Source organism: Nannospalax galili, unplaced genomic scaffold (assembly GCF_000622305.1).
Source record: "Nannospalax galili isolate Female #2095 unplaced genomic scaffold, S.galili_v1.0 scaffold1239, whole genome shotgun sequence".
Lineage (NCBI taxonomy): Eukaryota > Metazoa > Chordata > Mammalia > Rodentia > Spalacidae > Nannospalax > Nannospalax galili.
Window position 1 is genome coordinate 27,660 of NW_008342630.1, and position 12,450 is coordinate 40,109.

Below are 12,450 nucleotides of genomic sequence, written 5' to 3' on the forward strand. Positions count from 1 at the left end.
AGCCTCACCCTCTGCCAATACTTCCACATCTTTTTTTTTGCCACATGGTCTTCCTTAAATATAAATTACACATTTTACTTCTCTGTACAAGATACCTCAACACTCCCCTACCATATTCAGGAGGAAATCTAGATTCCTGTTACTTTCAACTCCTGCCTGTGTGTCCAGTCTGCCTTTGTCATTGTCCTTCTAGAAACTCCACCGGAGGCTCAGGGAACGGCCTGCTGCCTCAGTAAAGGACACTTTCTTGTACCCACATTTCTGTCCCTATGCTACTTGAAATGCCCATCTTAGTGGCTGGAGATGGGTTCTGACAGGCTTGAGCCCCCATTCAAGCCCTGGGGGTTCTTTTCACTCATTCAGTAGGGACTTCCTGGCACTTGGCAAGGTGTTGGGAATACGAACCTGAAAGCAAACAGCTGCAGCCTAAGGAAGCCCACAGTCTCACAAAAGACACTGACTAAATACTGAAGTTCACACTGAATTCAGTGTGGAAAAGAACGAAAGGAAGAAACTCTAGAGATGCAGGTTTCCTGGGGGAAGTAACTCCTGAATAAAGCATTAAAGGACAGTTCACCACTGTGACATACAAAGAGGAACGTGTGTGTGTGTGTGTGCGCTGGAATAGAAAGGTCTGGCAGAGGAAGGATGACTGATGTTTTGGACATGTTGAGTTGAGGTGCCCTTGGAGAGAGATATAGAGACACACAGAGAGACGGGGGGAGGGGCACAGAGATATACAGCACACAGGACAAATGTATAGGTACAGAGAGAAGGAGAAAAATATCAGAATGGAGGGCAGTTAGTACAGAGATAGATGCTGAGATCATAAGAACACTGAACACTGCTACTCCATCAACAACACAACAGCTCTGCTGTGATAACGGATAAGGACAACCCAAGCAATACCCAGCCTTAATGGTGTGTGTAAGAAATCTACATCTCAAAGGGAAAACATCCTTTGCTTAGTTTTCTCACCTTCTAGCAATTCAATGACCAAAACTTATCTGAATCCAGAAGCAAGGTGTCTAGGCCCTCTGAGAACTCTGAGAATATATGTGGCATAATATCTACCCTGAAGTAATACAGAGCTGCTCACTGGGGGGACAACGAGCACTCTATTCATTATCCAATGGCAAACAGCTATTCTGGGAGTCAGCACTCTAATGGGGCTTGGCAGGGGAGGCTCTGGTTTAGGTTGGGAGGCTCAGGAAATGCTTCTCACATGAGGATGGTGTCCAGAAAGCACTAGTGGATGAATGGACCTTCTGCAGAGGGGAGAAAACTGAGTGAAATCATATGCCCCAGAGACTATAATGGCACTATACTACACTATAAAGAGCTTCCTCTGAAAAGAAAAGTCAGCATCTAGAGATCAAAAAGCAGTGAGTGAGGAGGGAGGCCTGGTTGGAGGTAAGCAGACAGGCCTGTTGGATAGCCAGTGCAAGAATCAGACAAACGGCATAAAGTGTAATGTGCACAGCTGTGTACAACAGACATGGACTTTCAATTACACCAAACTTCCTTATATTGAAATAATGACATTGTTTTTTAATATTTATCTTAGGCTCTGGCTTTCCTATCATAAAATTAGTCATAATCTCAATGCTCAAATATTCACATCAGGAAAATATTTTTGCACCAAAATGGGTTCCAATGAAAGTCCTGAGGTGTGATGGTCTATCACTCTTTTTCTTTGCTTCTCTATTTCCTAAGTTGAGGAATGGACACTACTGGACTTGGTACTTTCAAGTGTTCTGATTCTTTCCAGAATAACCTAAGATGAAACAAAAACTCTGGATAGAGTTAAATTTCAGGGCCCATATAGGCCATGATAAACGACAGAGTCAATGACAGAAAAAAAATAACCTTGCAGATTATCGCCTATGGTTCCATTAATAACTGCAGGAGAAACCAACCTCTAAAACTGACTGCTGTTTCAGTCCACTCAATGAAGTCAACAGGGAAGCTGATGAGAAGCAAAGGCCTTCATTTCCCTTCCCACTCACTCATACAACAAACAGCACTTCACAAGTTCTGGGGAGGTCTGGGTGCTGGAGTGCATGGGAAGGCTGGATCCACTTCACAAGTTCTGGGGAGGTCTGGGTGCTGGAGTGCATGGGAAGGCTGGATCCACTTCACAAGTTCTGGGGAGGTCTGGGTGCTGGAGTGCATGGGAAGGCTGGATCCACTTCACAAGTTCTGGGGAGGTCTGGGTGCTGGAGTGCATGGGAAGGCTGGATCCACTTCACAAGTTCTGGGGAGGTCTGGGTGCTGGAGTGCATGGGAAGGCTGGATCCACTTCACAAGTTCTGGGGAGGTCTGGGTGCTGGAGTGCATGGGAAGGCTGGATCCACTTCACAAGTTCTGGGGACTTCTGGATGCCTGAGTGCAGGGGGAAGCCAGACCCTCCCTTCTGGAGCTTTCCCCATTAAATTCAATTCCATTCACACAAAGGAATTCATCCTCATAGTTTTATTTCCAGGGATTCAAAATGAATAAGTTATAATCATATCTTTAAGAGCCACTTAGAAAAGAGAGGGAGAAATGTCTCTTTATAAATATTATTATGAAATTCAAACTCCCAGAATTTAGTTGTGAGGAATCACAAGTTCGGTTCTAATCTCCCCTAAGAAACTCCTCATGGAGTGTGTAGGAAAGAATCCCAGAGCACTGCGTGCTAATCTGCATTGATTCAGTTTACTAACTCCTCTTTGCTAATAACTTCCACAGATGGTAACAATTACCTGTTCATAGGCCCAGAACTTAACAGCTGTCTCAGGAGCAATTTTAATGACATTTGTGCCATTTCCTCTCCAAAGAGAACAGATTCTTCCCTCTTTCACCATCTGCTGAAAGCCTCCAAATATATTCATGGATTTGGAACCATGAACCAAAAAATAAAAGCAAAATGTTATAAGATATTGCTGCATATTATTGATCTATTTCTAAACCAACTCTCTAGTCTCTTTCCAATATTGTTTATAACTCCCAAAAGATATATTTGAAAATATAATATGGAAAGTTTGAGAAATTACATAATGATGGGAGAGATTATTTCTGTATCTAAAACTAGGAATAATTGGTATCCCCTATATAGGGAGGGAAGGAGGCATATGTGCAGGCAAAATACTCAGACACATAAAACGAAAATAAAGAATTAAAAAATTTTAATGTTTTTAAGCAACTACCCTATTCCCCTAGGTTACTCCATTGTACCAGTACTTACAGAGTTTACATATTATAGCTATCCTTGCTAGATACCCTTATTCGCACTCCAGAATGAAGGACTCATGTGAAAGCCCTAGGCTCTGGTGATAAAGATAGGCTGATCCTCATCTACTTTCTAATAAAGGAAAATTTAATTCCTATTGCCTCAGTTTCCCCATGTTTACAATGAAGATAAACCACCTACTTTACTGAGCTACCATGGGTAGCACATGGGTTCCCATTGTGTACACAACTGAATATTCTTTCTGTTCCCTTCCTTCTTCTGGTTATGGCCAGCCTAAACCAGCAAACAGCAAAGTCTATCTATAATTCAGGTCTTTTTCAGCTAACCTCAGCTTTAGTATAAATTTTTGTATAATTTTAGAAGTTACATCCTTCTCACTAAGATTCTAAAGAGAAGAAAAACAAATAACAATGAGAAGCTTACAATCATGGTTAGAGATTTGTGTGTGTGTGTGTGTGTGTGTGTGTGTGTGTGTGTGTGTGTGTTTTTTTTTTTTCAAGTTTGTTTTAATTGAATTTTTGTGTATTTCACACAGGACATCTCAATCAATCTTAATCATCTTTATACCCCCATCCCCACTGGCACCCTCCCATACCCCCCCACTGGAACCCATATATTCTGTCATCCCTGTTAAGGCCCACTGTGTCAAGTCAGTGTCCCCAGACATTCCCCAGTACAAGTCCATCCACTGAGGTCTAGTCAGCCTATCTAGATTCCCTTGTTTTAGGAAGATCCACTCTTCTTCCCCTAGCAGTATCAGTTTCCAATATTTCTTCATATAAGATTGGGATCTGCTATTCATTTCCCCAGTTCAATGCTGGGTTTTTGTCTGGCTGAGTTTGCATGGGACTTGTGTATGCTGATACCGCTGCATGGCTAGAGATTTTTAAATCAACATTTGAAGTCACAGAATGTCAAAGACTAAAATTTCATCACATACAAGTACCAACAATTTAAAGTTTAGTGGAACACTACCAAATACTTAAACATGGGTTGTATTTAGGGTTAATAGCAATAACATACAATTTTAAAAAATATATATTTTGTTTATTATTTTTATTTTATGTATATGAATGTATTGCCTGCATGTAGATAGGTACACTTGTGTCATGCAATGCCAGTGGAAGTCAGAACAGGGTGTTGAATCCCCTGGAACAGAAGTTATGGATAGTTGTTAGCCACCAGGTGGGTGCTGGGAACCAAACCCAGGTCCTCTGCAAGAGCAGCCAGTGCTCTTAACCCCAACAATAACATACAATTTTTAAAGATAGGCTGAGACATTAACATTCTTACAGCAAAGGCAGGCACAAAACTGAGCTCACCTGCATCATGACCTTGAGGCGATCCAGAGGGGCGGTACTTGTCCTGGAGACTGCGCCAGCCACCCCTCCTGCCAACAGCTGCCTCCACCACTGTCCAGACTTTTTCTCATCTTCTGTGAATTCATCGGGAATAGTTAAACTATCCCCTATATCAATTCCCTAGGAAGATAATTAAAAAAAAAAGATCCCCATGCTCCTTCAGTTGAAAATGGAAGAGCCCTGAACTTGGTTTTTGTCTCTGAGATGAATTGTGTTATGTTACCGTTAAAACCAAGTTTCTTCCTTAGGATTGATAATGAGCCAGTCTGAACACAGATGATTACAGTCTAGTCACACCAAACATAATGCAGAGTCAACGCACAAGAAACAGGAATTAAAAATTATCAAGTCACAAAACCAATACTCACAACTTTCACCCTTTTTACAGATTGGGTGATTTTTATTGGTCTAAATGACAATGAAAGGGCAATATTTTATGAGACAAAAGTGAATCCCTTTTGGTCACGTCTCATAATACTAGAAAACCATTTAAATTGGTGAGATCTTTGAATGAACATTTGCTAATTCTTCAAAGATACTCTAACTTAAAAGCTATACCCTCACTATACTCCGTATTATAAAGTATGTGTAAATTCAAAAGTTTAATTTTGCATGTAACTACCCCTACAACTTGTTCTCTACATACCTTAAGAAAATATTTCATAATTATAACATTTGTTTTTTTGGTCTTTTTTTGAGACAGGGTCTTCCTGTAGCCCCAGCTGGCCTAAACTTGCTATGTAGATGGCTGGCCTTGAACTCAAAGATCTGATATGCCTGCCTCTGCCTCTCAAGTTCTTGGATTAAAGGCATGTGCTACTACACCTAGCCAATTATAACACTCTTACCACTTAATTATCTAAATGATTTGCAGGGTATAATTCATTGATAGCGCACTTCCTTAACAGGCAAGAGGCCCTGGGATTAATACACACACACACACACACACACACACACACACACACACACACACTCTCTCTCTCTGACATAAAAATTTATTCGCAAGAATGGAAAGTAAAGATCAATGCTTTGGTAGTAACGCTCTCTTCCTTCATTTGTTATCAATAAAATGGACATACGATTACAGCATTAAGTGTTCTCAACTATCACCAAAGATACAACACAAAGTTCACATAGCATTAAATTTACCTAGACCATTAAAGTACTAATATAGCATTATCTTATAGTAAGAATTGAAAATTAGTAGTTTTATATTGCTCTGTGTAAGCTTAGACATTGTTACTACTGGCAATGTGAACTTGGTTTATCGAGTGCTTATCAAATACACTTCTCTCCAAATATAGAAGACAAGCCGACTGGTAGTGGGGTGGGGGATCCTTCTTCAGGTTCCCAATGGCCTTGAGGAACAGATTATACAATAGAACTTAATTTATACCAGTATATTTTAGCATAATATTAATGAAACAATTACAACAAAATCTTGTGAAGTACACCCTGGTAGAAAAATGCCAAGCAGATGAGTCAAAAGATTCTGCAGTGTTCAATGATTAATACAAATGCCTTATGACAGATGAGTCTAGGCAGCCTGACTAAGTAAGTCGAAGTTCTGAAAGGGACCTGTGGCGATAGCATCCTTAACCATCATAAAGTACAGAGATTATGTGGGTAATGTATATTTGCAAAAAGTAAAGTCCTCTAACTTTTAAGGCTCCTCACAGCAGAATCTTTAAATACCAATAAAGGCTGCATAGTTGATTCATCAAGGTGGGACTTCTTCCAAGTTTTAAGAATAATTGCATTTAGCCAGTCACAGCAGTACAAGTCTTAACTCCCAGTGCTCAAGAGGCAGAATCAGGAGAATCTCTGTGTGATCGAGGCCACACTGGTCTACAGAGTGAGTTTCAGGCCAGCTGGGGCTACATAGAGACTCTGTCTCAAAAAAAAAAAGGAAAAGAAAAAAGAACAATTGCATTTACGCATTTATGTCATCTTGGGGACTTCAAAGGTACTCTATACATCTTTGCTTAAAATAAGCAGCATTCTAGACCATGGGGACTTAGGCTCCAGACCCAGAAGGGCTCTCAGGTGGCAGCTACTGTAAACCAGAATTCCTGTTAAGAAGCTCTGCCTACAAAGACTGATTGCATGATTAGAAATCAGTGATGTGGAAGACTGGACTGTTGCAAGTCTACAGCCAAATTATCTCAGGCTATCTTTAACCCTCTTAATAGACATTTGCTGCCCACCTCTGTATGTAACTTAACATCCTTGTCATTATTGGTAAATCTTTTGGAATGTATAAATATGAACAGCCTCAACTGTCAACCCACCCAAAGGCTAAGAATGGCATCAGATGACACTGAGACTTACAGCACAGATATCACCACTTTACTGTAACCCACCTACTTGATATCTCCACAAATGTATTTGAAAAGTATCTTGATTTATGATTTTCTTTGTTCTGTTACTATAAAAACTTTGTGAAACTGTCACCATTTTGGAACACAGAATTGAAGTGACCAAGATCATGTTCCCAGACCATGGTCACTCATTTAGCTTCAGACTAAATTATATCTTATCTCCCTTGAAGAGAGAGCTATGTTGCATCAACATCATTATATCTGTGGCTTACAGTTCCAAATAAGTAACAAATACACAAAGCAAACTTACAGTAGAGTGTTTCCAGAAACGGATAATTTCCTCAATGTCTGTCACAGGGTTAAATAAGAAGTAGTCCCTCCATTCGTTCCAATCCACTGTCATTGTCCCATCAGAGTCAATGCTGAAAGTTAAAATGATTAAAAGAACATGATAACTTGATGAATACAACTAACAGTATTGTCCATTTTACAGAATGATTATGTCTTTTCCAACTTAATATCCTTATGAAATGTAAAAATCCCACCGTTGGACTTGGGATGTAGTTCATTTGCTCTGCATGCCTGAAGCCCTGGATTGCATCCTCAGGAAAAACATCCCACTCACAGTGGTAGGTTGCTGGAAATATCATATATTTTATGGCCCTTTCAGAGAATCTTAACAACCTAGAGAAAAATGGACCCACATATCATAGAGAAAGCCCATGGAAGACTGCCTTTAGCATCTCAGTCACTGAGACACAAAAACTGGACAATGAAACATTGGGAATGGATTTGTGGTTCATTTTTTTCTCTCAGTGGGTCAGGAAGTTATTTATTAACATGCTAACATTGAAATATTTGGATGTGATTTTGAAATAGATTCAAAATATGCTATGCGTTTTCTTCTCCAATTTTCAGTGAGTTAAGAAAATTATCAATGATTCTAAGAAACCAAATTCTTGATTTTGAGTTTTAAGACATTCTGGCATCTCATTTTCCATGCTAGACTTAACACACATCTCTCTAAATGCATGAGGAGCAATACAAACAGCTTGTTTACAAGCTTCTTGACAATTAGGCCACTGGCCACTGGTATCAGCTTTTCCTGAGAGCAATGCAGAATCATGCACGGATTTTCACTATCTAGTTTGCCAACGTTTTCTTTAAATTTTTATTTACGCCATAAATGACATTTCTGTCTCATTAACATGTCTGCTCTTGGTATTATAGTTACAGCAGCCTTGCCAAAAGTACTGGACATTTCCACATGCTGGAAATGGACATAGACCTGTTCTTTCAGAGTTTTCAGAAGCTCTCTGGAAGTAAAGTTTATTTTTGAGAGTATTTTAACTACTAGTGCAATCTATATAATTGTCTACTACTGTTTCTTATTGACATAAGTAGAGCTTGATGGGTCATTCTAGTAGAGACCCAGCTCAAGATGTTCCAGAGAGAGATGGAAGTGAGGACTTAAACAGCAACTGGGATATTTTAGCAAAGCATTTAGCTGCTGTCTGCTTGAAGCCTAAGAACTTGCCTGAGGCTAAATTAATTTCTTTGGTGAAGGAAATTTCAAAACAGCCGAATGTTGAGTCACTGGCATGGTTATTAATGGTGAATTTTATGCAGCTAATAATGATGACTATTATACAATGAAAAAGAGCAAGTGTGGCAAAAAGAAATACAAAATATATAATTGGTGGGGCTGGAGGGATGGCTCAATGGTTAAGAGCACTGGTTGCTCTTGTAGAAGATCTAGGTTCAATTTCTAGCACCCACATGGCAGCTAACAACCATCTGTAACTCCAGTTCCAGGGAATCAAATGCCCTCTTCTGACCTCCACGGGCATTGCACAACATGGGTGCACTTACAGGCATGCAGACGATACCCTCATACACATAAAATGAAAATAATAAATAGTAGTAGTATCAAGGATAGAAACACATACTCATCCTAACAGAGGCAGGAAAAGTCTTTGACAAAATTTTACATCGCTTCATGATAAAAGCCCCAAGAAGAAAAAGGAATCAGAGGATCATACTTCAACATAATAAAGGTTATATGTGACAAACCTATAGCCAAAATTATACTGAATAGAGGAAAATTGAAAGAATTTTCTCTAAAATCAGAAATGAGGGGTATCATCTGTCCATACTTATTTAATGGTGTTTGAAGTCTTAGCTAGAGAAATAAGGCAAGATTAAAAAGTAAAAGGGATACATATAGGAAAAGAAGTCAAGTCACACTTATTTTTAGATGATATGATCCTATACTTAAAAGACCCTAAATATTCTACAAGAAAACTCTTAGATAGTGGGATACAAAACTAACATAAAAATCAGTAGTTTTTCTATACCAATAATAAATATTCCAAGAAAGAAATCAAGAAAAAAGTCTCATTCACAATAGCTACAAAAAAAAAAAAAAAGACTAAGAACAAAGCTAACCAAGAAAATGAAAGATCTCTAAGAGGAAAACTTTATACACAAATACTGAAGAAAGAAATTGAAGGCTTCTCGTGGTCATAGACTGGCAGAATCAATATTGTTAAAATTACCATATTACTAAAAACAATCTACAGATTCAGTGCAATTCACATAAAAATTCTATTGGCATTCCTCAGAACTTAAAGAAACCATCTTAAGGTATATTTGGAAGCCCAAAAGACCCCAAATAGCTAAAAACAATCCTACATAAAAAAGAGTAATGCTAGAGGTAGTCTGACTTTAAATTATACTACAGAGTCATAGCAACAGCAATAACATTGTGCTGACACAAAAACAGACACATAGGTCAAAGCAATAGAGTAACCAGAAATAAACCCATCAGTCATCTGATTCTTATCAAAAGCTAGCCTCTTCAGCAAATGGTTCTGGGTTAAACTGGTATCGACATGCAGAGGACAGATATTAGACCTGTTTCTCACACTGTACAAAAACTAATTCAAGGGATCAGCAATATGGCTCAGAGGATAAATGTGCTTGCTATGCAAACCTAGCAACCTGAATTCAACTCAGGAATACACATGGTAGAGGTTAGAACCAACTCCTAAAGGTTGTCCTCTGATCTCCACACATGCACCATGGCACATGTAAGCACATGTATGTCACACACAAAATATAAATAAATGTAAAAAAATTAACTAAACCCCCAAACCCCACAAATAATCCAATCAACAAGTGGGCAAATAAGTTAAGAGAGTAATATAAAGGAGCAAAATATACGAAAAATGTTCAACATTCTTAGCTATCAGGTAAATGAAAATCAAAACTACCTTGAGATTCATCTCATTCCAGTCAGAATAAGTTTTCATCAAGAAAACAAGCAACAAGAAATGTAGGGGTGAAAAGCAACTTTATACACTGTTGATGAGTATGTAAATCAGCGCAGCCTCTATGGCAATCAATATGGAGGATCCTCAAAAATACCAAAACAGAACTGCCACATGACCCTACTGTACTGCTTCTGGGAATATACCTGAAGGACTTTAAGTCAGTACGCCAGAGAGATACTTGTATGTCTATGTTTATTGTTGCACTGTTCACAATAGTCAAGAAATGGAATCAACCTAGATGCCCATCAGCAGAGAAATGGACAAATAAAACGGGAGACACACACACACACACACACATGCACACACACAGGAGAATGGACCACTATAAAGAAGAATAAAATTATGTCATTTGCAAGTAAATAGATGGAACTGAAGATCATCTTAACAAGAAGAAATAAGCCAGGCTCAGAAAACCAAATACTATATGCTTCTTCTCATATGTAAATTTGAGATTTTTTTTTTTAAAGACACATGAGAATGATTTGGGTAAGGGAGACCAGCAGAAAGGAAACAAGAGAGTAAGATGGAGAAGTGACTATGATTGACGTACATTGAATACTTGTAGGAAATGTTATAACAAAGCCCCTTATCTTGTATAACTATCATATGCTAATATTTTTAAAAACAAGAAAGAAACCAAATGGATTAAAGAAAAGTAATACTCAAACCCATATGTCCTATCTCTAATTCTAACCTTACTGTTGTCCCAGTTACCAGAGGCCTTGCAATGACAAACTAGTCCAGTCTAGTCTTCCCTCTCCCATCCCTGTACTGTGGATAACATATGTATGTATAAAAATAAGAAGGAAGGAAAGATGGTCGGTGTATAAAATAAGGAACGATGAGGTACAGGGAAGGTTTTAAAGCCTCACTTACACAGTAGCTAAGGCAGGATATTAAAGTGAAAGTCAACAACTGTCAGTAAGATGAGGAACTCACCTCTGAAGAATCAACTCTGCTTGTTTTTCAGAAATACTCAGACCCAGCATCTCGAGACTCTGGACAATTTCTGAAGGTTCAATTTTTCCTTTAAGCAATGAAAATAGCATAAGTTCAGATGTGGGATTTGAGAAAGTTTCATATGATTAAGGCAAAATTATGCTCTAGATCAGCCATAGATTGGCTTGAAATGTATATCACAACATGAATATTCAAATTTTAACAAATATTTAAACAACTACACACACATTATGATTCAGTTAACATACGAGCCTTGTAGATATTCCATGATATTCCTCTGAAGAATGCTCTGAAAGCTCCAGTGGCCTTAATAAGTGATGTAATTAAGTAATAGAATTGATATACAGATCATGACCTTCTAACTTCAGAGCTAAATTCAATTAAACTAGGAACTGTTCTTAACAAATATTTAAACAACTACACACACATTATGATTCAGTTAACATACGAGCCTTGTAGATATTCCATGATATTCCTCTGAAGAATGCTCTGAAAGCTCCAGTGGCCTTAATAAGTGATGTAATTAAGTAATAGAATTGATATACAGATCATGACCTTCTAACTTCAGAGCTAAATTCAATTAAACTAGGAACTGTTCATTTTTAAAACATTCATATCCACATTTTAATAAATAATCAGACACTGTGCATCATGTCACATTATATGACTAAGTGAAAAAGAAGCAGGAAATGAAGAAATGGAGCCAAAGGGCTGAGAATATTCTTTGAGAAATGTGGCACTGAAAATAAAAAGAGCAAAGGCAGGAAAACAATGGAAGAGAGAAAAATTTTAATAGGAAATCTGAGCACATCTGAAGACAGAACAAACAGAAGAGAGGAACGGAGAGGAAACAGACAGCACAAGTGATAAACAGAGCCCCCCCCCCATGCCTCCCTCAAGCCTCTCACACTCATGAGGATCCTGGCATGTGAACTGGGATAAAACAAAGACAGGTTCTGTCACAGTGGCACTGACAAAAGTGTCTCAGGAAAAGAGGATGATAAAAATGGCAACAGTAAAAGAAAAGACCTTGGAAGAGAAGGACCTAGAGAAGTGACAAGATTCTGAGCTGAGCCTCCTTGGACAGCTGAGCCCAGGAATCTGAACAATGCCGGGCAGAGGTGGCATCTTCAGATTCCTCTGGAACAGTCTCTACAACCACACTCTTAGATCCTTCACAGTCAGTTCTTGTTATTTGCAGCAGCCCTGTTCTATACAGTCACTGCAAACACTGAATT

At 38.6% G+C, this 12,450-nt stretch overlaps 1 protein-coding gene across 1 annotated transcript in view; it reads right to left on the reverse strand.

Annotated features, from left to right (window-relative positions):
• LOC103738607 (calcium-binding mitochondrial carrier protein SCaMC-1) overlaps positions 1–12,450 on the reverse strand; it is a 29,283-nt gene that overhangs the window by 13,165 nt on the left and 3,668 nt on the right. The window contains exons 2-5 of the mRNA XM_029566215.1: positions 11,192–11,279; positions 7,228–7,339; positions 4,558–4,716; positions 2,748–2,894 (exon numbers count right to left, since the gene is read on the reverse strand). Coding sequence (XP_029422075.1) covers positions 2,748–2,894; positions 4,558–4,716; positions 7,228–7,339; positions 11,192–11,279 — 506 coding nt within the window. The remainder of the gene's footprint in view (positions 1–2,747; positions 2,895–4,557; positions 4,717–7,227; positions 7,340–11,191; positions 11,280–12,450) is intronic.